This window comes from Scyliorhinus torazame, chromosome 12, assembly GCF_047496885.1.
Source record: "Scyliorhinus torazame isolate Kashiwa2021f chromosome 12, sScyTor2.1, whole genome shotgun sequence".
NCBI lineage: Eukaryota > Metazoa > Chordata > Chondrichthyes > Carcharhiniformes > Scyliorhinidae > Scyliorhinus > Scyliorhinus torazame.
In genome coordinates this window covers 283548-308934 of record NC_092718.1, presented here as the reverse complement: position 1 = coordinate 308934, position 25387 = coordinate 283548, and the positions used below count along the sequence as shown (strand labels likewise).

At 50.2% G+C, this 25387-nt stretch overlaps 1 protein-coding gene across 6 annotated transcripts in view; it reads left to right on the top strand.

Annotated features, from left to right (window-relative positions):
- Positions 1-25387, top strand: part of mtfmt (mitochondrial methionyl-tRNA formyltransferase) — a 158358-nt gene that overhangs the window by 7101 nt on the left and 125870 nt on the right. For all 6 annotated transcript variants that reach the window (XR_011933840.1, XM_072470255.1, XM_072470254.1 and 3 more), the window contains exons 2-4: positions 6144-6359; positions 8792-8914; positions 11771-11873. Coding sequence is in view for 5 of the 6 variants with exons in the window: in XM_072470255.1 (XP_072326356.1) it covers positions 6144-6359; positions 8792-8914; positions 11771-11873 (442 nt within the window). In the remaining variant the exon portion in view is untranslated. The remainder of the gene's footprint in view (positions 1-6143; positions 6360-8791; positions 8915-11770; positions 11874-25387) is intronic.

Genomic DNA, 25387 nt, shown 5'->3' with positions numbered 1-25387 from the left:
GCCGCCTCTACCAATTCCTCAGGGTTCCCTTCGGCGTCACCAATGGGGCCTCGGTCTTCCAACGAGAAATGGACTGAATTGTTGACCGGTACGGGCTGCGGGCCACGTTCCCGTACTTAGACAATGTCACCATCTGCGGCCATGACGAAAACATCCGTCACTTCCTCCACACCGCCAAACTCCTGAACCTGACTTACAATAAGGAAAAATGTGTTTTCCGCACAACCCGCCCAGCCATCCTCGGCTACGTTGTGGAAATCGGAGTCGTAGGGCCCTGAAGAGATGCCTGGGGTTCTTCTCCTCTATGTCCAGTGGGTCCCCAATTATGAGGACAAGGCCCGTCCACTTATTAAAGCCACCATTTTCCCCTGACGGCTGAGGCCCGTCTGGCCTTCAACTGCAGCAAGGCAGATATTGCCAAAGCCGCAATGCACGCTGTAGACGAGTCCATTCCATTCCAGGTGGAGAGTGATGCGTTGGACTTTGCACTGGCCGCTACCCTCAACCAGGCAGGCAGGCCCGAGGCTTTCTTCTCCATACCCTCCATGCCTCCGAAATTCGACACTCCTCCGTCGAAAAGGAAGCCCAGCCCAGGCCATTGTAGAAGCTGTGCGATATTGGAGGCATTACCTGGCCGGCAGGCGATTCACTCTCCTCACTGACCAACGGTCGATTGCCTTCATGTTTAACAATACAAAACGGGACAAAATCAAGAACGACAAGATTCTGAGGTGGAGGATCGAGCTCTTCACCTACAACTACAAACAAACAAAGAACAAAGAAATGTACAGCACAGGAACAGGCCCTTCGGCCCTCCAAGCCCGTGCCGACCATACTGCCCGACTAAACTACAATCTTCTACACGTCCTGGGTCCGTATCCCTCTATTCCCATCCTATTCATATATTTGTCAAGATGCCCCTTAAATGTCCCTATCGTCCCTGCTTCCACTACCTCCTCCAGTAGCGAGTTCCAGGCACCCACTACCCTCTGCGTAAAAAACTTGCCTCGTACATCTAGTCTAAACCTTGCCCCTCTCACCTTAAACCTATGCCCCCTAGTAATTGACCCCTCTACCCTGGGGAAAAGCCTCTGACTATCCACTCTGTCTATGCCCCTCATAATTTTGTATACCTCTATCAGGTCTCCCCTCAACCTCCTTCGTTCCAGTGAGAACAAACCGAGTTTATTCAACCGCTCCTCATAGCTAATGCCCTCCATACCAGGCAACATTCTGGTAAATCTCTTCTGCACCCTCTCTAAAGCCTCCAAATCCTTCTGGTAGTGTGGCGACCAGAATTGAACACTATACTCCAAATGTGGCCTAACTAAGGTTCTATACAGCTGCAACATGACTTGCCAATTCTTATAATCAATGCCCCGGCCAATGAAGGCAACCATGCCGTATGCCTTCTTGACTACCTTCTCCACCTGTGTTGCCCCTTTCAATGACCTGTGAACCTGTACTCCTAGATCTCTTTGACTTTCAATACTCTTGAGGGTTCTACCATTCACTGTATATTCCCTACCTGCATTAGACCTTCCAAAATGCATTACCTCACATTTGTCCGGATTAAACTCCATCTGCCATCTCTCCGCCCAAGTCTCCAGACAATCTAAATCCTGCTGTATCCTCCGACAGTCCTCATCGCTATCCGCAATTCCACCAACCTTTGTGTCGTCTGCAAACTTACTAATCAGACCAGTTACATTTTCCTCCAAATCATTTATATATACTACAAACAGCAAAGGTCCCAGCACTGATCCCTGTGGAACACCACTGGTCACATCCCTCCAATTAGAAAAGCATCCCTCCATTGCTACTCTCTGCCTTCTATGACCTAGCCAGTTCTGTATCCACCTTGCCAGCTCACCCCTGATCCCGTGTGACTTCACCTTTTGTAATAGTCTACCATGAGGGACCTGGTCAAAGGCCTTATGGTAGACTATTACCATAACTACGATATCTTGTATCATCCCGGGAGCCCCAGATGCCCTATCACGCGGTACATGTGCCAGCGCACAAGTAGACCGACTTCGGTCCCTCCACAATGACCTCTGTCACCCGGGGGTCACCCGTTTTTTTCATTTTATCAAGGCTCGCAACCTGCCTTACTCCATCGAGGAGGTCAGGACCGTGACCAGGGACTTCCAGGGCTGCGCGGAGTGCAAACTGCACTTCTGTCGGCCACACAGGGTGCACCTGGTAAAGGCCTCTCACCCCTTTGAGCGCCTCAGCATCCACTTCAAAGGGCCCCTCCCCTCCACTGACCGTAACGTGTAATTCCTCAACATTGTTGACGAATACTCAAGATTCCCCTTTGCCATCCCATGCCCTGACATGACCTCTGCCGCCGTCATCAAGGCCCTGGACAGTCTCTTCACCTTGTTCGGGTTCCCCACCTACATCCACAGTGACCGGGGATCCTCCTTTATGAGCGACGAGCTGCGTCAGTTCCTGCTCAGCAGGGGCATCGCCTCCAGCAGGACGACAGCTACAACCCCCGGGGAAACGGACAGATGGAGAGGGAGAACGCGACGGTCTGGAAGGCCGTCCTCCTGGCCCTACGGTCTCGAAGTCTCCCAGTCTCCCGCTGGCAGGAGGTCCTCTCCGATGCGCTCCACTCCATCCAATCGCTTCTGTGCACCGCCACCAACGAGACCCCGCACGAACGTATGTTTGCCTTCCCCAGGAAGTCCACCTCCGGGGTCTCGCTCCCGTCCTGGCTGACAGTCCCAGGGCCCGTCCTCCTCCGGAAGCATGCGAGGAGCCATAAATCAGATCCCCTCGTCGAGAAGGTCCTGCTCCTCCTGCCAATCCACACTATGCCTACGTGGCACACCAGGACGGGCAGCAGGACACAGTCTCCCTCCGGGATTTGGCACCTGCAGGTTCCCCAGCGACCACCATCCCCGACCCTACACCGTCTCCCCCCACCTCTATCCACCTACTCCAAGAACTGGCACCTGCAGACCCATTGGTGACCATCACCACCACCCCCACCCATAAACCGCCCTCCTCTCCACTGACTCAACATCTGGGTGAAGAAGAGGACGACACGCTCCCGGACGCGCAGGTCTCGACACCGATGCCCACACCACAGCTGGGACTGAGGCGATCACGGCGGAAGGTCAAGGCCCTCGACAGACTTGATCTCTAAGTCCACCCTTTTTTTTAACGGGGATGAATGTGGTAAACCACCGTACTGTATATTATGTGTATTGTGGCAGATGGCCACTATTATTGTGAATGTGGTAAACCACTGCCCAATGACTCCGACCCCCTCGGGCCGGTATAAAGGTGGCTGGCTCCTCCTCCCCTCGGGCCGGTATAAAGGTGGCTGGCTCCTCCTCCCCTCGGGCCCGGTATAAAGGTGGCTGGCTCCGCCTCCCCTCGGGCCGGTATAAAGGTGGCTGGCTCCTCCTCCCCTCGGGCCCGGTATAAAGGTGGCTGGCTCCGCCTCCCCTCGGGCTCTGTATAAAGGTGGCTGGCTCCTCCTCCCCTCGGGCCCGGTATAAAGGAGGCTGGCTCCTCCTCCCCTCGGGCTCTGTATAAAGGTGGCTGGCTCCGCCCCCCCTCGGGCCCAGTATAAAGGAGGCTGGCTCCTCCTCCCCTCGGGCTCGGTATAAAGGTGGCTGGCTCCTCCTCCCCTCGGGCTCTGTATAAAGGTGGCTGGCTCCGCCTCCCCTCGGGCCCAGTATAAAGGAGGCTGGCTCCTCCTCCCCTCGGGCTCTGTATAAAGGTGGCTGGCTCCGCCCCCCCTCGGGCTGTTATAAAGGAGGCTGGCTCCGCCTCCCCTCGGGCCCGGTATAAAGGTGGCCGGCTCCGCCTCCCCTCGGGCACGGTGTAAAGGAGGCTGGCTCCGCCTCCCCTCGGGCTCGGTATAAAGGTGTCTGACTCCGCCTCCCCTCGGGCCCGGTATAAAGGAGGCTGGCTCCGCCTCCCCTCGGGCTCGGTATAAAGGTGGCTGGCTCCGCCTCCCCTCAGGCTCGGTGTAAAGGAGGCTGGCTCCGCCTCCCCTCGGGCTCGGTGTAAAGGTGACTGGCTCCGCCTCCCCTCGGGCTCGGTGTAAAGGTAGCTGGCTCCGCCTCCACTCGGGCCCGGTATAAAGGTGGCTGGCTCCGCCTCCCCTCGGGCCCAGTATAAAGGAGGCTGGCTCCTCCTCCCCTCGGGCTCTGTATAAAGGTGGCTGGCTCCGCCTCCCCTCGGGCCCAGTATAAAGGAGGCTGGCTCCTCCTCCCCTCGGGCTCGGTATAAAGGTGGCTGGCTCCGCCTCCCCTCGGGCCCGGTATAAAGGAGGCTGGCTCCTCCTCCCCTCGGGCTCTGTATAAAGGTGGCTGGCTCCGCCCCCCCTCGGGCTGGTATAAAGGAGGCTGGCTCCGCCTCCCCTCGGGCCCGGTATAAAGGTGGCCGGCTCCGCCTCCCCTCGGGCGCGGTGTAAAGGAGGCTGGCTCCGCCTCCCCTCGGGCTCGGTATAAAGTTGTCTGACTCCGCCTCCCCTCGGGCCCGGTATAAAGGAGGCTGGCTCCGCCTCCCCTCGGGCTCGGTATAAAGGTGGCTGGCTCCGCCTCCCCTCGGGCTCGGTATAAAGGTGGCTGGCTCCGCCTCCCCTCGGGCCCGGTATAAAGGTGACTGGCTCCGCCTCCCCTCGGGCCCGTTATAAAGGTGGCTGGCTCCGCCTCCCCTCGGGCTCGGTGTAAAGGAGGCTGGCTCCGCCTCCCCTCGGGCTCGGTGTAAAGGTGACTGGCTCTGCCTCCCCTCGGGCTCGGTATAAAGGTGGCTGGCTCCGCCTCCCCTCGGGCCCGGTATAAAGGAGGCTGGCTCCGCCTCCCCTCGGGCCCGGTATAAAGGTGGCTGGCTCCGCCTCCCCTCGGGCTCTGTATAAAGGAGGCTGGGTCCACCTCCCCTCGGGCTCGGTATAAAGGTGGCTGGCTCCGCCTCCCCTCGGGCTCTGTATAAAGGTGACTGGCTCCGCCTCCCCTCGGGCCCGGTATAAAGGTGGCTGGCTCCGCCTCCCCTCGGGCTCGGTGTAAAGGAGGCTGGCTCCGCCTCCCCTCGGGCTCGGTGTAAAGGTGACTGGCTCCGCCTCCCCTCGGGCTCGGTATAAAGGTGGCTGGCTCCGCCTTCACTCGGGCTCGGTATAAAGGTGGCTGGCTCCGCCTCCCCTCGGGCTCTGTATAAAGGTGGCTGGCTCCGCCTCCCCTCGGGCTCGGTATAAAGGTGGCTGGCTCCGCCTCCCCTCGGGCTCTGTATAAAGGTGGCTGGCTCCGCCTCCCCTCGGGCTCTGTATAAAGGTGGCTGGCTCCGCCTCCCCTCGGGCTCGGTATAAAGGTGGCTGGCTCCTCCTCCCCCCGGGCTCGGTATAAAGGTGGCTGGCTCCGCCTCCCCTCGGGCTCTGTATAAAGGTGGCTGGCTCCGCCTCCCCTCGGGCTCGGTATAAAGGTGACTGGCTCCGCCTCCCCTTGGGCTCGGTATAAAGGAGGCTGGCTCCGCCTCCCCTCGGGCTCGGTATAAAGGTGACTGGCTCCACCTCCCCTCGGGCTCGGTATAAAGGTGACTGGCTCCGCCTCCCCTCGGGCTCGGTATGATGGAGGCTGGCTCCGCCTCCCCTCGGGCTGGTATAAAGGTGGCGGGTCTCCGCCTCCCCTCGGGCTCGGTATAAAGGAGGCTGGCTCCGCCTCCCCTCGGGCTCGGTATGATGGAGGCTGGCTCCGCCTCCCCTCGGGCTCGGTGTAAAGGTGACTGGCTCCGCCTCCCCTCGGGCTCGGTATAAAGGAGGCTGGCTCCGCCTCCCCTCGGGCTCGGTATAAAGGTGACTGGCTCCGCCTCCCCTCGGGCTCGGTATGATGGAGGCTGGCTCCGCCTCCCCTCGGGCTCGGTATAAAGGTGACTGGCTCCGCCTCCCCTCGGGCTCGGTATGATGGAGGCTGGCTCCGCCTCCCCTCGGGCCGGTATAAAGGTGGCGGTTCTCCGCCTCCGATCCAGTTCGGGATCAGAGGCCATGCAGCTTACAGTTTAGTGTATTAAAGCCTCAGTTACGTTCACCACACGTCGTGTGTTTATTAATGGCGTATCAATTCTCAACCTCTTGGTTTCTTGATTTGATGTAATAATTACTGACCCAGTGATTCCTTTGATTGTAGGTCTCTGGAAACTGGAAAGATGCTGATAGAACAGCTGGAGGTGGTTACCTTGCCAGCCACTAAATCCAGTGAGCTCCCTGTCAGAAAATATGCCAGGATGAATGAAATTCCAGTTCATGGTTGGCCTCATCTCGTACCATATGGTCACTTTGATGTTGGAATAATTGTTTCGTTTGGGAGTCTACTCAGTGACCTTCTTATTCAGCAGTTCCCATAGTGAGTAACTGTCTCCTGTCCATTACAAAAACGGCTTCCCCCACCCTAATGCCCCAAAACTGAATTGTTGTGTGTGTAACCTGAGATTTTAATGATGAACAAATAGAAAAAGAGGTTGAATTAATTGGACAGACTCCAATTTGACAGAAATCTTTGGATCCTCGCTGTCTTCAGGGGATGTCCCGGAGGACTGGAGAATAGCCAATGTTGTTCCTCTGTTTAAGAAGGGTAGCAAGGATAATCCCGGGAACTACAGGCCGGTGAGCCTTACTTCAGTGGTAGGGAAATTACTGGAGAGAATTCTTCGAGACAGGATCTACTCCCATTTGGAAGCAAATGGACGTATTAGTGAGAGGCAGCACGGTTTTGTGAAGGGGAGGTCGTGTCTCACTAACTTGATAGAGTTTTTCGAGGAGGTCACTAAGATGATTGATGCAGGTAGGGCAGTGGATGTTGTCTACATGGACTTCAGTAAGGCCTTTGACAAGGTCCCTCATGGTAGACTAGTACAAAAGGTGAAGTCACACGGGATCAGGGGTGAGCTGGCAAGGTGGATTCAGAACTGGCTAGGCCATAGAAGGCAGAGGGTAGCAATGGAGGGATGCTTTTCTAATTGGAGGGCTGTGACCAGTGGTGTTCCACAGGGATCAGTGCTGGGACCTTTGCTGTTTGTAGTATATATAAATGATTTGGAGGAAAATGTAACTGGTCTGATTAGTAAGTTTGCAGACGACACAAAGGTTGGTGGAATTGCGGATAGCGATGAGGACTGTCTGAGGATACAGCAGGATTTAGATTGTCTGGAGACTTGGGCGGAGAGATGGCAGATGGAGTTTAATCCGGACAAATGTGAGGTAATGCATTTTGGAAGGGCTAATGCAGGTAGGGAATATACAGTAAATGGTAGAACCCTCAAGAGTATTGAAAGTCAAAGAGATCTAGGAGTACAGGTCCACAGGTCATTGAAAGGGGCAACACAGGTGGAGAAGGTAGTCAAGAAGGCATACGGCATGCTTGCCTTCATTGGACGGGGCATTGAGTATAAGAATTGGCAAGTCATGTTGCAGCTGTATAGGACCTTAGTTAGGCCACACTTGGAGTATAGTGTTCAATTCTGGTCGCCACACTACCAGAAGGATGTGGAGGCTTTAGAGAGGGTGCAGAAGAGATTTACCAGAATGTTGCCTGGTATGGAGGGCATTAGCTATGAGGAGCGATTGAATAAACTCGGTTTGTTCTCTCTGGAACGAAGGAGGTTGAGGGGCGACCTGATAGAGGTCTACAAAATTATGAGGGGCATAGACAGAGTGGATAGTCAGAGGCTTTTCCCCAGGGTAGAGGGGTCAATTACTAGGGGGCATAGGTTTAAGGTGAGAGGGGCAAGGTTTAGAGTAGATGTACGAGGCAAGTTTTTTACGCAGAGGGTAGTGGGTGCCTGGAACTCGCTACCGGAGGAGGTAGTGGAAGCAGGGACGATAGGGACATTTAAGGGGCATCTTGACAAATATATGAATAGGATGGGAATAGAAGGATACGGACCCAGGAAGTGTAGAAGATTGTAGTTTAGTCGGGCAGTATGGTCGGCGCGGGCTTGGAGGGCCGAAGGGCCTGTTCCTGTGCTGTACATTTCTTTGTTCTTTGTTTGACTCCCCTGAATTTGTGTTTGTATCTCATCTACGTGTCCTTTTCGCACCACCCCTCCCTTTTTCCAGTGCCTTGGCCGCTCACTGAGATTTCTTGATAATTGAAATGTGAAGTATCAGTTTCCATCAAACTGTTAACAAACAAGGGATCCAATGTTCTGAAAGAAAAGTGGCAAAATTAATTTTTCCTGGAACTTGAGGCTTGTCTTGAGGCAAAACAAAAACTTTACAAAAGTTAGAAACGTTTTAAAAATATAATTGACACGCGGAATTTTGGAGAAATCTTCCTGATCTTTACAGTTTTGAAACATGCTTGTCCAGAAATAGTTGGAATTGAGTCAGTGTCATATGAGAGCTTGTAACTGAATTGGAGTTTGTTACTTCCAAAGCTATATAAAGACATGCATCATACTCACATGAAAAGGTATTACTGTCCTGTCCACAGTTCTGCTTCTTGGTCCTACACTCTCTTTCACTCCCATCTACCTCACTCTACTCTGTCCTCTCTGTTCCCCTCTTCCATTGTCCTAGTTCTGTGTCTTCAATCCACCATTAACCCCGCCTCCAGCCTGGAGCATTAGTTGGGAAATTATATCAATCAAATAAAACAGGCCTGATGTTTTTCACCATGAAGCAATAGCCTCCTCCAGGGCCTGTTTTTTGTAATGTCAGCCTCTCCATTTTCCCCACCTCCCCCCTCCTTAGCTGCTACAAGCAGTTTTTTCAAAGATGTACATAAAGCCTGTATCCAATGTCTATTTTTTAATCTATCTTTCTCCTTGCCTCTAGTGGAGTATTAAACCTACATCCCAGTCTCCTTCCCAGGTGGAGAGGCCCTGCTCCAATTTTTCACACACTGATTCATGGCGATCAGGTGACTGGTGTGACAATTATGCAGATTCGACCAACAAGGTATCCTGACCTGTTCTGACTCAAAATTGCAATTAACATATAGTAATGTATAGTAATGATAGTACTGAATAATGTGGCCATTCAGTTTAATGTTTCTGCATGCACTGTATTTCATCTACAAGGGAGTCGAAGGTTGGGGGGGTGGAGGAGGCTGACAGGAAAGTGGGCTTAAGGCTGCATTCAAAGCACAGCTTGCTCGAAGGCCTGAAAAGCCTGTTCCTGCTCCTATTCTTATGTCTCCCCCTCTCTGCTGTAGTCACACATTCCATCACTGTGTTACTGCATGTTCTTTGCTAAAATAGAGATATATTGTAACCACTGCGTAATTCATAAGCATTCTCCTTTGCACCCTCGCACTCCAGGCGTAATTTCAACATTGATCCATCTGCCTTCTTTGTGTTGCCACAGTTTTCTTTGGTACCCTTTGTCTTTCAGACTTTGCAAGGAAATAAGATTCTATAAATAACCACTTCCTAATAAGCCAAAGAATACCTTCAAGTTATGTACCAACTGTGGTAGTATGCATTAGGGGTCATGTAGGACTGTGAAGCCGTGATGTCATTGGCTGACAGATCCCGGGTCCTGGTTGGCCGTTGACCTCTAGCTCCGCCCTGCGCTACACCAACTAATACATTAAGTTTGTTCATGTCTTAGTTAAAATAACAGACCGAAGCATTTCATACAGCATTAATATGTTTGACATTTTGATTTGATTTATTGTCATGTGTACCGAGGGACAGTGAAAAGTATTGTTCTGCGTACAGTCCAGACAGATAGTTCCATACATGAAAAACATAGGACACACATAAATACGCAATGTAAATACATAGACAAAGGCATCGGGTGAAGCATACGGGGTGTAGTACTACTCCGAGAATATGCGTGGAGAGATCAATTCAGTTCACAAGAGGTTCATTCAGGAGTCTGGTAACAGCGGGGAAGAAGCTGTTTTTGAGTCTGTTCGTGCGTGTTCTCAGACTTCTGTATCTCCTGCCCGATGGAAGAAGTTGGCAGTGTGAGTAAGCCGGGTGGGAGGGACCTTTGATTATGCTGCCCACTTTCCCCAGGCAGCGGGAGGTGTAGATGGAGTCAATGGATGGGAGGCAGGTTCGTGTGATGGACTGGGCGGTGTTCACGACTCTCTGAAGTTTCTTGCGGTCCTGGGCCGAGCAGTTGCCATACCAGGCTGTGATGCAGCCCGATAGGATGCTTTCTATGGTGCATCCCACAATTTGGCACCAAACGCCTTTGAACAGAGACGAATGAAAGTTGGTAAGAGTCAACGTGGACATGCCGAATTTCCGTAGTTTCCTGAGGAAGTATAGGCGCTGTTGTGCTTTCTTGGTCATAGTGTCGACGTGGATGGACCAGGACAGATTTTTGGAGATGTGCACCCCTAGGAATTTGAAGCTGTCAACCATCTCCACCTCAGCCCCGTTGATGCTGACAGGGGTGTGTACGACACTTTGCTTCTTGAAGTCAATGACCAGCTCCTTACTTTTGATGACTTTACACCACACCACGAGGTTCTCCATCTCCCACCTGATGACCTAAACATTGAATGAGAAAAGGCTCTTTCTGCCCAGAGAACGTGTGCCTCAGTGGCCCTGTTGTTTGTTATATTATGGAGGAATGCCACTCATCCCCTTTAACCCGAAGGAAAAGTCTCCACGTACACAGATATTTGACCCTCTCCAGCATCATTCCGACCTCCAGCTGAGCAGTGACACAGGTTCAGCAGCAATCGTCCTGATTGGTTTTGTTTGTGTCCATGAGGTTGATGCCCCCCACCCCCCTCCCCAGGGAAGTTTCACCAAGGCATTTAATTGGGTGGGAAGCATCCTTCTGATCCACCGCCAATTGAGTCCCTTGATTGGACAATTAATTCTCACGTAAAGGCTTCATCCTATCGGGGATGGTGGGGAAGACTGAGAGTCAAACTTTGTGTGGTCCCTTCCGAACTTTCATTTGTCTCTGTTCACTTGGTGCCTGATTGTGGGACCCAGCATCGGGTGGAGGGGTGTGTGCCACTCTCCAGCCTTGTTGCTGACTGCCCCCTCCACACCTCCCCTACAACCCCCATCCTGCCATCATTCACCTTGAGCCGGACCCCTCGGCGACCCTGGGCTTCAGGTGGGTGTTAGAACATAGAACATAGAGGGCAGAAGGAGGCCGTTCAACCCATCGAGTCTGCACCGGCCCACTTAAGCCCTCACTTCCACCCTATTCCCCTAACCCAATAACCCCTCCTAACGTTTTTGGACACTAAGGGGCAATTTATCACGGCCAATCCACCTAACCTGCACATCTTTGGACTGTGGGAGGAAACTGGAGCACCCGGAGGAAACCCACGCAGACACAAGGAGAACGTGCAGACTCCGCACAGATAGTCACCCAGCGGGGAATCGAACCTGGGACCCTGGCGTTATGAAGCAACTGTGCTAACCACTGTGCTACCATGCTGCCCCCTGGTGGTACCACTAAGCATTTCAAAGCTGCTGGCCTTTGATTGACCGGCAGCTCCTGGGAGGGCAGGACCCTGCCTCTGGGGTTCTTGGTCCTGCAAAGGCCTGCCTCTGCCCAGCTATGTATCTGATTGGCACTTAATTCACCCGGCTTTTCTGAAAAGAGGCAACGCTGGGCACTCACCAACTCGCCAGCCAGTGAGCAGGACACCCATTGCCTTCGTTAGATACCACCCCACGGTCTTTTAAACCTGCCTGTAGACATTTATTCGAGCACATTAACTCGGTGTTCTTGCACATCAATGATGCGGCTTTAACAGAGATTTTAATATCAATAAAATCATGTCAAACACGTCAGTGTGGGGGTGACTGTGATATTTTGTACCTCCAGGTTTGATGTTGGCCCCATTGTAATGCAGCAGGAATGTGCTGTCCCTCCAAGATGTACAGCTGACAAATTGGGAGCCATATTGGCAGAAACAGGAGCTGAAATGGTAAAATAATTTCATTCCATTGCAGAAAGCTCGCCTTGATATTTCTATATTGCAGCAACGAAAGGAAACCCAAACATTACAGTCACAGGCCCCCAATTATCTTTACACCACTTTTTAAAGAAATGTAACATTTGCAATTGTCCAGTCTTCTGGCGCCACCCCTGAGTCGAAGGCAGATTGGAAACTTATTGCCTCTTTCCACAGTCACCCACCTCCATTTCTATGGATCTTCTGGTCCAGTCCTGGTGCCTTATCAACTCTGTGTACAGACAGCCTCTCCATTACCTCCCCCTTTCTTGATGTTAAACCCCTTTGATGTCGAAAGTAACTCCTCTTTCACCGTAATGTATCGCAGAATAATACAGTGCAGAAGAGGCCCTTCGGCCCATCGAGTCTGCACCGACGCATGAACGGCCCTGACCTGCCCACCTAATCCCATTGGCCAGCATTTGGCCCATAGCCTTGAATATTATGACGTGCCAAGTACTCATCCAGATACTTTTTAAAGGCATCCCGCCTCTACCACCCTCCCAGGCCGCACTTCCAGACCATCAGCACCCTCTGGGTAAAAAGGGTTTTCCTCAAATCCCCCCTGAACCTCCCACCCCTCACCTTGAACTTGTGTCCCCCTCGTAACTGACCCTTCAACTCAGGGGAACAGCTGCTCCCTATCCACCCTGTCCATGCCCCTCAGAATCCTGTCCACTTCGATCAGGCCGCCCCCTCAGTCAGAAAACAACCCAAGCCTATCCAACCTCTCTTCATAACTTAAATGTTCCACCAGGCAACATCCTGGTGAATCTCCTCTGCACCCCCTCCAGTGCAATCACATCCTTCCTATAAGGTGGTGACCAGAACTGCACACAGTACTCCAGCTGTGACCTCACCAAAGTTCCATGTAAGAACCCTTAGGAACATTAACATAGCGAGGGATCTGGGCGTGCAGGTCCACAGTTCCCTAAAAGTAGCAACTACAGCTCAGCCGGCTTTGAATCCACCTTATCGAGTTCCCCTGTATCCCATGTGCAGTCTCTTTTATGTGTCTCCCATGTGGGACCTTGTCAAATGCTTTGCTGAAATCCATGTAAACTACATCAGCTGCACTACGCTCATCTACACACTTAGTCACGTGCTCAAGAAATTCAATCAAATTTGTTTGGCAAGAACTCCCTGACAAAGCCATGCTGACTATCCCTGTTCAAACCTTGCCTCTCCAAATGGAAATAGATTCTCTCCTTCAGAATTTTCTCCATTAGTTTCATAGAATCACAGAAATTACTGTGTAGAAGGAGGCCATTTGGCCCATTGAGTCTGCACTGGCCCTTGGAAAGAACACCTTACTTAATCTCATGCCTTCCACCCTATTCCTGTAACCCCACCTAACTGACCAATGCACCTAACCTGCACATCTTTGGACTGTGGGAGGAAACCGGAGCACCCGGAGGAAACCCACAACAAAGTCCTGTCTTCACATTGAGGATACCCTCCATTGTGTTGTATGGCACTATCACTAGTGTTATGGACGAGGCATTTTCAGAACCCCAAAATGTATCATGGAGTTCAACCAACCTGGATTGTACTTTTAGGGTAAGGGAGAATGAGAGTATAGAGGTCAGGAGTACAGATTTGACGTCGCAGGAGGGGGCCAGTGTTCAGGTAGGTGGTTTGAAGTGTGTCTACTTCAATGCCAGGAGTATACGAAACAAGGTAGGGGAACTGGCAGCATGGGTTGGTACCTGGGACTTCGATGTTGTGGCCATTTCGGAGACATGGATAGAGCAGGGACAGGAATGGATGTTGCAGGTTCCGGGGTTTAGGTGTTTTAGTAAGCTCAGAGAAGGAGGCAAAAGAGGGGGAGGTGTGGCGCTGCTAGTCAAGAGCAGTATTACGGTGGCGGAGAGGATGCTAGATGGGGACTCTTCTTCCGAGGTAGTATGGGCTGAGGTTAGAAACATGAAAGGGCTGAGGTTAGAAACATGAAAGGAGAGGTCACCCTGTTGGGAGTTCTTTATAGGCCTCCTAATAGTTCTAGGGATGTAGAGGAAAGGATGGCGAAGATGATTCTGGATATGAGCGAAAGTAACAGGGTAGTTATTATGGGAGACTTTAACTTTCCAAATATTGACTGGAAAAGATATAGTTCGAGTACAATAGATGGGTCGTTTTTTGTACAGTGTGTGCAGGAGGGTTTCCTGAAACAATATGTTGACAGGCCAACAAGAGGCGAGGCCACGTTGGATTTGGTTTTGGGTAATGAACCAGGCCAGGTGTTGGATTTGGAGGTAGGAGAGCACTTTGGGGACAGTGACCACAATTCGGTGACGTTTACGTTAATGATGGAAAGGGATAAGTATACACCGCAGGGCAAGAGTTATAGCTGGGGGAAGGGCAATTATGATGCCATTAGACGTGACTTGGGGGGGATAAGGTGGAGAAGTAGGCTGCAAGTGTTGGGCACACTGGATAAGTGGGGCTTGTTCAAGGATCAGCTACTGCGTGTTCTTGATAAGTATGTACCGGTCATACAGGGAGGAAGGCGTCGAGCGAGGGAACCGTGGTTTACCAAGGAAGTGGAATCTCTTGTTAAGAGGAAGAAGGAGGCCTATGTGAAGATGAAGTGTGAAGTTTCGGTTGGGGCGATGGATAGTTACAAGGTAGCGAGGAAGGATCTAAAGAGAGAGCTAAGACGAGCAAGGAGGGGACATGAGAAGTATTTGGCAGGAAGGATCAAGGAAAACCCAAAAGCTTTCTATAGGTATGTCAGGAATAAGCGAATGACTAGGGAAAGAGTAGGACCAGTCAAGGACAGGGATGGGAAATTGTGTGTGGAGTCTGAAGAGATAGGCGAGATACTAAATGAATATTTTTCGTCAGTATTCACTCAGGAAAAAGATAATGTTGTGGAGGAGAATGCTGAGCCCCAGGCTAATAGAATAGATGGCATTGAGGTACGTAGGGAAGAGGTGTTGGCAATTCTGGACAGGCTGAAAATAGATAAGTCCCCGGGACCTGATGGGATTTATCCTAGGATTCTCTGGGAGGCCAGGGAAGAGATTGCTGGACCTTTGGCTTTGATTTTTATGTCATCATTGGCTACAGGAATAGTGCCAGAGGACTGGAGGACAGCAAATGTGGTCCCTTTGTTCAAAAAGGGGAGCAGAGACAACCCCGGCAACTATAGACCGGTGAGCCTCACGTCTGTAGTGGGTAAAGTCTTGGAGGGGATTATAAGAGACAAGATTTATAATCATCTAGATAGGAATAATATGATCAGGGATAGTCAGCATGGCTTTGTGAAGGGTAGGTCATGCCTCACAAACCTCATTGAGTTCTTTGAGAAGGTGACTGAACAGGTAGACGAGGGTAGAGCAGTTGATGTGGTGTATATGGATTTCAGCAAAGCGTTTGATAAGGTTCCCCACGGTAGGCTATTGCAAAAAATACGGAGGCTGGGGATTGAGGGTGATTTAGAGATGTGGATCAGAAATTGGCTAGCTGAAAGAAGACAGAGGGTGGTGGTTGATGGGAAATGTTCAGAATGGAGTACAGTCACAAGTGGAGTACCACAAGGATCTGTTCTGGGGCCGTTGCTGTTTGTCATTTTTATCAATGACCTAGAGGAAGGCGCAGAAGGGTGGGTGAGTAAATTTGCAGACGATACTAAAGTCGGTGGTGTTGTCGATAGTGTGGAAGGATGTAGCAGGTTACAGAGGGATATAGATAAGCTGCAGAGCTGGGCTGAGAGGTGGCAAATGGAGTTTAATGTAGAGAAGTGTGAGGTGATTCACTTTGGAAGGAATAACGAATGCGGAATATTTGGCTAATGGTAAAGTTCTTGAAAGTGTGGATGAGCAGAGGGATCTAGGTGTCCATGTACATAGATCCCTGAAAGTTGCCACCCAGGTTGACAGGGTTGTGAAGAAGGCCTATGGAGTGTTGGCCTTTATTGGTAGAGGGATTGAGTTCCGGAGTCGGGAGGTCATGTTGCAGCTATACAGAACTCTGGTACGGCCGCATTTGGAGTATTGCGTACAGTTCTGGTCACCGCATTATAGGAAGGACGTGGAGGCTTTGGAGCGGGTGCAGAGGAGATTTACCAGGATGTTGCCTGGTATGGAGGGAAAATCTTATGAGGAAATGCTGATGGACTTGAGGTTGTTTTCGTTGGAGAGAAGAAGGTTAAGAGGAGACTTAATAGAGGCATACAAAATGATCAGGGGGTTGGATAGGGTGGACAGTGAGAGCCTTCTCCCGCAGATGGATATGGCTGGCACGAGGGGACATAACTTTAAACTGAGGGGTAATAGATATAGGACAGAGGTCAGAGGTAGGTTCTTTACGCAAAGAGTAGTGAGGCCGTGGAATGCCCTACCTGCTACAGTAGTGAACTCGCCAACTGAGGGCATTTAAAAGTTTATTGGATAAACATATGGATGATAATGGCATAGTGTAGGTTAGATGGCTTTTGTTTCGGTGCAACATCGTGGGCCGAAGGGCCTGTACTGCGCTGTATTGTTCTATGTTCTATGTTCAGGGAGCTAGGCAGAAAGTTAAAAGACAGGACCTCGAGGGTTGTGATCTCGGGATTACTCCCTGTGCCACGTGCCAGTGAGGCTAGAAATAGGAAGATAGAGCAGACAAACACGTGGCTAAACAGCTGGTGTAGGAGGGAGGGTTTCCGTTATCTGGACCACTGGGAGCTCTTCCGGGGCAGGTGTGACCTGTATAAGATGGACGGGTTGCATCTAAACCGGAGAGGCATAAATATCCTGGCCGCGAGGTTTGCTCGTGTCACACGGGAGGGTTTAAACTAGTATGGCAGGGGGGTGGGCGCGGGAGCAATAGGTCAGAAGGTGAGAGCATTGAGGGAGAACTAGGGAATAGGGACAGTGTGGCTCTGAGGCAGAGCAGACGGGGAGAAGTTGCTGAACACAGCGGGTCTGGTGGCCTGAAGTGCATATGTTTTAATGCAAGGAGCATTACGGGTAAGGCAGATGAACTTAGAGCTTGGATTACTACTTGGAACTATGATGTTGTTGCCATTACAGAGACCTGGTTGAGGGAAGGGCAGGATTGGCAGCTAAACGTTCCAGGATTTAGATGTTTCAGGCGTGATAGAGGGGGATGTAAAAGGGGAGGCGGAGTTGCGCTACTTGTTCGGGAGAATATCACAGCTATACTGCGAGAGGACACCTCAGAGGGCAGTGAGGCTATATGGGTAGAGATCAGGAATAAGAAGGGTGCAGTCACAATGTTGGGGGTATACTACAGGCCTCCCAACAGCCAGCGGGAGATAGAGGAGCAGATAGGTAGACAGATTTTGGAAAAGAGTAAAAACAACAGGGTTGTGGTGATGGGAGACTTCAACTTCCCCAATATTGACTGGGACTCACTTAGTGCCAGGGGCTTAGACGGGGCGGAGTTTGGAAGGAGCATCCAGGAGGGCTTCTTAAAACAATATGTAAACAGTCCAACTAGGGAAGGGGCGGTACTGGACCTGGTATTGGGGAATGAGCCCGGCCAGGTGGTAGATGTTTCAGTAGGGGAACATTTCGGTAACAGTGACCACAATTCAGTAAGTTTTAAAGTACTGGTGGACAAGGATAAGAGTGGTCCGAGGATGAATGTGCTAAATTGGGGGAAGGCTAATTATAACAATATTCGGCGGGAACTGAAGAACATAGATTGGGGGCGGATGTTTGAGGGCAAATCAACATCTGACATGTGGGAGGCTTTCAAGTGTCAGTTGAAAGGAATACAGGACAGGCATGTTCCTGTGAGGAAGAAAGATAAATACGGCAATTTTCGGGAACCTTGGATGACGAGTGATATTGTAGGCCTCGTCAAAAAGAAAAAGGAGGCATTTGTCAGGGCTAAAAGGCTGGGAACAGACGAAGCCTGTGTGGCATATAAGGAAAGTAGGAAGGAACTTAAGCAAGGAGTCAGGAGGGCTAGAAGGGGTCATGAAAAGTCATTGGCAAATAGGGTTAAGGAAAATCCCAAGGCTTTTTACACGTACATAAAAAGCAAGAGGGTAGCCAGGGAAAGGGTTGGCCCACTGAAGGATAGGCAAGGGAATCTATGTGTGGAGCCAGAGGAAATGGGCGAGGTACTAAATGAATACTTTGCATCAGTATTCACCAAAGAGAAGGAATTGGTAGATGTTGAGTCTGGAGAAGGGGGTGTAGATAGCCTGGGTCACATTGTGATCCAAAAAGACGAGGTGTTGGGTGTCTTAAAAAATATTAAGGTAGCTAAGTCCCCAGGGCCTGATGGGATCTACCCCAGAATACTGAAGGAGGCTGGAGAGGAAATTGCTGAGGCCTTGACAGAAATCTTTGGATCCTCGCTGTCTTCAGGGGATGTCCCGGAGGACTGGAGAATAGCCAATGTTGTTCCTCTGTTTAAGAAGGGTAGCAAGGATAATCCCGGGAACTACAGTCCGGTGAGCCTTACTTCAGTGGTAGGGAAATTACTGGAGAGAATTCTTCGAGACAGGATCTACTCCCATTTGGAAGCAAATGGACGTATTAGTGAGAGGCAGCACGGTTTTGTGAAGGGGAGGTCGTGTCTCACTAACTTGATAGAGTTTTTCGAGGAGGTCACTAAGATGATTGATGCAGGTAGGGCAGTAGATGTTGTCTATATGGACTTCAGTAAGGCCTTTGACAAGGTCCCTCATGGTAGACTAGTACAAAAGGTGAAGTCACACGGGATCAGGGGTGAACTGGCAAGGTGGATACAGAACTGGCTAGGCCATAGAAGGCAGAGGGTAGCAATGGAGGGATGCTTTTCTAATTGGAGGGCTGTGACCAGTGGTGTTCCACAGGGATCAGTGTTGGGACCTTTGCTGTTTGTAGTATATATAAATGATTTGGAGGAAAATGTAACTGGTCTGATTAGTAAGTTTGCAGACGACACAAAGGTTGGTGGAATTGCGGATAGCGATGAGGACTGTCAGAGGATACAGCAGGATTTAGATTGTCTGGAGACTTGGGCGGAGAGATGGCAGATGGAGTTTAATCCGGACAAATGTGAGGTAATGCATTTTGGAAGGGCTAATGCAGGTAGGGAATATACAGTGAATGGTAGAACCCTCAAGAGTATTGAAAGTCAAAGAGATCTAGGAGTACAGGTCCACAGGTCATGGAAAGGGGCAACACAGGTGGAGAAGGTAGTCAAGAAGGCATACGGCATGCTTGCCTTCATTGGCCGGGGCATTGAGTATAAGAATTGGCAAGTCATGTTGCAGCTGTATAGAACCTTAGTTAGGCCACACTTGGAGTATAGTGTTCAATTCTGGTCGCCACACTACCAGAAGGATGTGGAGGCTTTCGAGAGGGTGCAGAAGAGATTTACCAGAATGTTGCCTGGTATGGAGGGCATAAGCTATGAGGAGCGATTGAATAAACTCGGTTTGTTCTCACTGGAACGAAGGAGGTTGAGGGGCGACCTGATAGAGGTATACAAAATTATGAGGGGCATAGACAGAGTGGATAGTCAGAGGCTTTTCCCCAGGGTAGAGGGGTCAATTACTAGGGGGCATAGGTTTAAGGTGAGAGGGGCAAGGTTTAGAGTAGATGTACGAGGCAAGTTTTTTACGCAGAGGGTAGTGGGTGCCTGGAACTCACTACCGGAGGAGGTAGTGGAAGCAGGGACGATAGGGACATTTAAGGGGCATCTTGACAAATATATGAATAGGATGGGAATAGAAGGATACGGACCCAGGAAGTGTAGAAGATTGTAGTTTAGTCGGGCAGTATGGTCGGCACGGGCTTGGAGGGCCGAAGGGCCTGTTCCTGTGCTGTACATTTCTTTGTTCTTTGTTCTTTGTTCTATGTTCTATTCCTTTTAATGGATTTGTTGCTTTTCCTAGCACACGGCTTGTTCCCTAGGTGTGGGATTACAATTATGGACACGTGGGTTTTTAAACACAAAACTCTGTTTATTCCATGAACTCAACTTAACATCTTAAATAAACATTGGATCTCTTAACACCCCTTACTTCAAAGATAACTCAGAAAATATTGCAACAGTAAATAATTCCTTACACATGCTTAAACATCCATGTCTTAAAAGTACTCTCACATGACACCAGGCTAAATGGGATAGATTTCGATCAGATCTAGCAACTCAAAACTTGACATCCATGAGGAACTGTGGGCCATCAACAGCAGCAGAATTATATATAAACACAATGTATAACCTCATGGTCCGGGATATCCCCACTCTACCATTCCCACCAAGCCAGGAGATCAACTCTGGTTCAATGAAGAGTGCAGGAGAGCGTGTCAGGAGCAACATCAGGCAGACCGAAAAATGAGGTGTCAACCTGGAGAAGCTACAACACAGGACTCCTTGTGTGTCAAACAGCATAAGCAGCAAGCAACAGACAGAGCGAAGCAATTCCACAACCAACACATCAGATCTAAGCTCTGCAGCCCTGCCACATCCACCCGTGAATGGTGGTGGACAATTAAACAACTCACAGGAGGAGGAGGCTCCACAAATATCCCCATCCTCAATGATGGAGGAGCCCAGCACATCTGTGCAAAATAAAATGGGATTAGAATAGGAAGTGCCGGATGACAGCACAGACAGAATCGCCAGACAGCTTCTTTCTGTGTGTAAAATTCTATAAGGCTGAGGCATTCACAATAATCTTCAGCCAGAAGTGCCGAGTGGAAGATCCATCTCGGTCTCCTGCAAAGGGTAGCACAGTTGTTAGCACAGTTGTGCTGGGTATTCCCATCATTGAGGATGGGGATGTTTGTGGAGCTTTCTCGTCCAGTGTCTGTGTGGGTTTCCTCCGGGTGCTCCGGTTTCCTCCCACAGTCCAAAGAGGTGCAGGGTAGGTGGATTGGCCACGATAAATTGCCCCTAGTGTCCAAAAAAAGGTTAGGTGGGGTTAGGGTGGCGGTGTTGACCTTGGGTAGGGTGCTTTTACCAAGGGCCGGTGCAGACTCGATGGGCCGAATGGCCTCCTTCTGCACTGCAAATTCTATGAAGGTCCCCAGCTTCACAGATGCCAGTCTTCAGCAGTTGCTACCACAGCGTGTCTTTAACCCGTATGCAGTAGGCAAATGACTGTAAGTTGACTTGGTTCAATCAAACAGTATTTATTTGCACTCATACAATTAACCACTCCATCCAATACAAGTAATTCTACAGAGTACTACAAGTTCATACGAGACTTTAACTTGACTTCAGAGTGACTAGCAAGTAGCAGACAGATATTTTCCGTTATCTGTGCTGAATCCTGTCGTGCTCAGTGCCCGGTCCGTCTGCTCTGTTCCTCCTGTTGGTCGGCTGATGATATCCGTTGTTCCGTTGCTGCTGCAGAGAGAGATTCTAAGGTGGTGCAGCACCCTTTAACCTGTTTGGATTTTGTGTCCTTTTGTGCGATCTCTGGGGTCATTGCTAATCAATTGATCAGGGTTCGATCACCCTGATCGATCAAGTCCAAACAGGGCCTGCCACATTGATTTGGGGTGGACACTCAGTGGCCATGCCTGCAAGTGTTGGAGGCAGGCGACCCCTCCAAATAACGAAGTTTGGTGTCGCTGTGTCTGGTAAACAAGTGTGATTGAAAGGGTCGTGCTATTGTTCCTGGGATGACCTGGAGATGGTCATTTTGTTGTGATGTCTAGGCTGCAGCTTGTTCATCAAAGAACAATACAGCACAGGAACAGGCCCTTCGGCCCTCCAAGTCTGCACCGGTCATGACACCAAAATCCTCAGCACTTCCTTGTGCCGTATCCCTCTATACCCATCCTATCCATGTGTTTGTCAAGATGCCTATTGAACGCCGTTAATGTATCTGCTTCCACAACCTCTCCTGGCAACGCGTTCCAGCCACTCACCACCCTCTGTGTAAAAAAAACCTGCCTCACACATCTCCTCTAAACTTTGCCCCACGGACCTTAAACCTATGCCCCCTGGTGACTGACCCCTCCACCCTGGGAACGAGTGCCTGCCCATCCACTCCATCCATGCCCCTCATAATCTTGTAGACCTCTATCAGGTCACCCCTCAACCTCCGTCTTTCTAATGAAAACCGTCCGAGTCTATTCAGCCTCTCCGCATAGCTAACACCCTCCAGACCAGGCAATATCCTGGTAAACCTCCTCTGCACCCTCTCCAAAGCTGCCACATCCTTCTGGTAGTGCGGCGACCAGAATTGTGCGCAATATTCCAAGTGCAGCCTAACCAAGGTTCTATACAACTGTAGCATGACTTGCCAGTTTTTATACTCGATGCCCCGTCCAATGAAAGCAAGCTTTCCGTATGCTTTCTTGACTGCCTTGTCCATTTTCAAAGATCTGAGGACCTGCACACCCAGATCTCTCTGACTTTCTATATTCCGAAGAGTTTTGCCATTTTTGCACCTTCTCCCCGTGTCTGCGTGGGTTTCCTCCGGGTGCTCCGGTTTCCTCCCACAGTCCAAAGGTGTGCAAGTGGATTAGCCATGCTAAATTGCCCAAGTGCACAAAAAGATTAGGTGGGGTTACGGGGATAGGGTGGAGGGTGTTCTTTCCAAGAGCTGGTGCAGACTCGATAGGCCGAATGGCCTCCTGCACTGTAAATTCTATGATTCTATCTACCACTCCACCAACCTTGGTGTCATCCGCAAATTTATTAATCAGACCAGCTACATTTTCCTCCAAATCATTTATGTACACTACAAACAACAGAGGCCCAGCACTGATCCCTGTGGAACACCACTAGACACAATCTTCCATTCAGAAAAGCACCCTTCTACTGCTACCCTTTGCCTTCTGTGACCGAGCCAGTTCTGTATCCATCTTACCACCTCATCTCTGATCCAGTGCGACTTCACCTTTTGTACCAGTCTGCCATGAGGCACCTCGCAAAAAGCTTGACTGAAGTCCATGTAAACAACATCCACCACCCTCCCCTCTTTAATCATCTTTGCCACCTCCTCAAAAAACCCGATCAAGTTGGGAGGAAATGGTCGTGTGAGGGAACCATGGTTCACAAAAGAGGTTGAATGTCTTGTCAAGAGGAAAAAGGAAGCATATGTAAGGATGAGAAAACAAGATTCAGTTGGGTCGCTTGAGGGTTACAAGGTAGCAAGGAATGAGCTAAAAAAAAGGGCTTAGGAGAGCTAGGAGGGGGCATGAGAAGTCCTTGGTGGGTCGCATCAAGGAAAACCCCAAGGCTTTTTACTCTTATGTGAGAAATAAAAGAATGACCAGGGTGAGGTTACGGCCGGTCAAGGACAGTCGTGGGAACTTGTGCATGGAGTCAGAAGAGATAGGAGAGGCGTTAAATGAATACTTTTCTTCAGTGTTCACCAAGGAGAGGGGCCATGTTTTTGAGGATGAGAGTGTGATACAGGCGGGTAGGCTGGAGGAGGTAGATGTTCCGAGGGAAGATGTATTAGCAATTTTGAAAAACCTGAGGGTCGACAAGTCCCCTGGGCCAGATGGGATTTATCCTAGGATTCTTTAGGAGGCAAGGGATGAGATTGCAGAGCCTTTGGCTTTGATCTTTGGGTCCTCACTGTCCATGGGGATAATGCCAGAGGACTGGAGAGTGGCGAATGTTGTTCCTTTGTTCAAGAAAGGGAATAGGAATGACCTTGGTAATTATAGGCCGGTTAGTCTTACTTCGGTGGTCGGTAAGTTAATGGAAAAGGTCCTGAGGGATAGGATTAATGACCATTTGGAAAGATGCAGCTTAATCCGGATAGTCAACACGGATTCGTGAAGGGTACGTCTTGCCTCACAAATTTGATTGAATTCTTTGAGGAGGTAACTAAGTGTGTAGATGAAGGTAGAGCAGTTGATGTCGTCGTATACATGGATTTCAGTAAGGCATTTGATAAGGTCCCCCATGGTCAGCTCATGAAGAAAGTAAGGAGGTATAGGATAGAGGGAAATTTGGCCAATTGGATAAGTAACTGGCTATCACAGAGAAGACAGAGGGTGGTGGTGGATGGAAATTTTTTAGACTGGAGACCAGTTACCAACGGTGTACCACAGGGATCAGTGCTGGGTCCTCTGCTATTTGTAATTTTTATAAATGACTTGGAGGAGGGGGCTGAAGTGTGGGTCAGTAAATTTGCTGATGACACCAAGATTGGTGGAGGGCACCACGATAGCACAAATGGTTAGCACTGTGGCTTCACAGCGCCAGGGTCCCAGGTTTGATTCCCCGCTGGGTCACTGTCTGTGCAGAGTTTGCACGTTGTCCCCGTGTCTGCGTGGGTTTCCTCCGGGTGCTCCGGTTTCCTCCCACAGCCCAACGATGTGCAGGTTAGGTGGATTGGCTGTGCGAAATTGCCCTTAGTGACCAAATAAAAAAAACAAATTGAGGAGGGGTAATTAGGTTACGGGGATAGGGTGGAAGTGAGGGCTTAAGTGGGTCGGTACAGACTCGATGGGCCACCTGGCTTCCTTCTGTACTGTATGTTCTATGTCTATGTTAGTGGATGAGGTGGAGGGCTGTTGTAGGCTGCAAAGAGACATTGATAGGATGCAGAGCTGGGCCGAAAAATGGCAGATGGAGTTTAACCCTGATAAGTGCGAGATGATTCATTTTGGTAGGACAAATTTGAATGGATTACAGGGTCAACGGCAGGGTTCTGAGGAATGTGGAGGAACAGAGAGATCTTGGGGTTCATGTCCACAGATCTCTGAAGGTTGCCACTCAAGTGGATAGAGCCGTGAAGAAGGCATATAGTGTGTTAGCGTTTATTAACGGGGGCTTGAGTTTAAGAGCCGTGAGGTTATGCTGCAACTGTACAGGACCCTGGTGAGACCACATTTGGAGTATTGTGTGCAGTTCTGGTCACCTCACTATAGGAAGGATGTGGAAGCATTGGAAAGGAAATTTACCAGGATGCTGCCTGGTTTGCAGGATAGGTCTTATGAGGAAAGGTTGAGGGAGCTAGGGCTTTTCTCTTTGGAGCGGAGGAGGATGAGAGGCGACTTAATCGAGGTTTATTAGAAAATGAGGGGGATAGATAGAGTGGACGTTCAGAGACTATTTCCTCGGGTGGATCTAGCTGTTACAAGGGGGCATAACTATAAGATTCAGGGTGGGAGATATAGGAGGGATGTCCGAGGTAGGTTCTTTACTCAGAGAGTGGTTAGGGTGTGGAATGGACTGCCTGCTGTGATAGTGGAGTCGGACACTTTAGGAACTTTCAAGCGGTTATTGGATAGGCACATGGAGCACACCAGAATGACAGGTAGTGTGATAGCTTGATCTTGGTTTCGGACAATGCTCGGCACAACATCGAGGGCAGAAGGGCCTGTTCTGTGCTGTACTGTTCTATGTTCTATCCTTCGTTCTCTCAGGAACGTGACTTTCCTGAATCCGAATCAACTGTCGCTTGAAAGACTCCCACTTGTCGGATGTTGATTTACCCTCCAACAGCCACACCAAATCCAAATTCTCCAATTCCTGTCTAATGGTATCGTAATTTGCCTTTCCCCAGTTTAGCACCTTAACGCGAGGGTTACCCTCATCCCTATCCAAAAGTA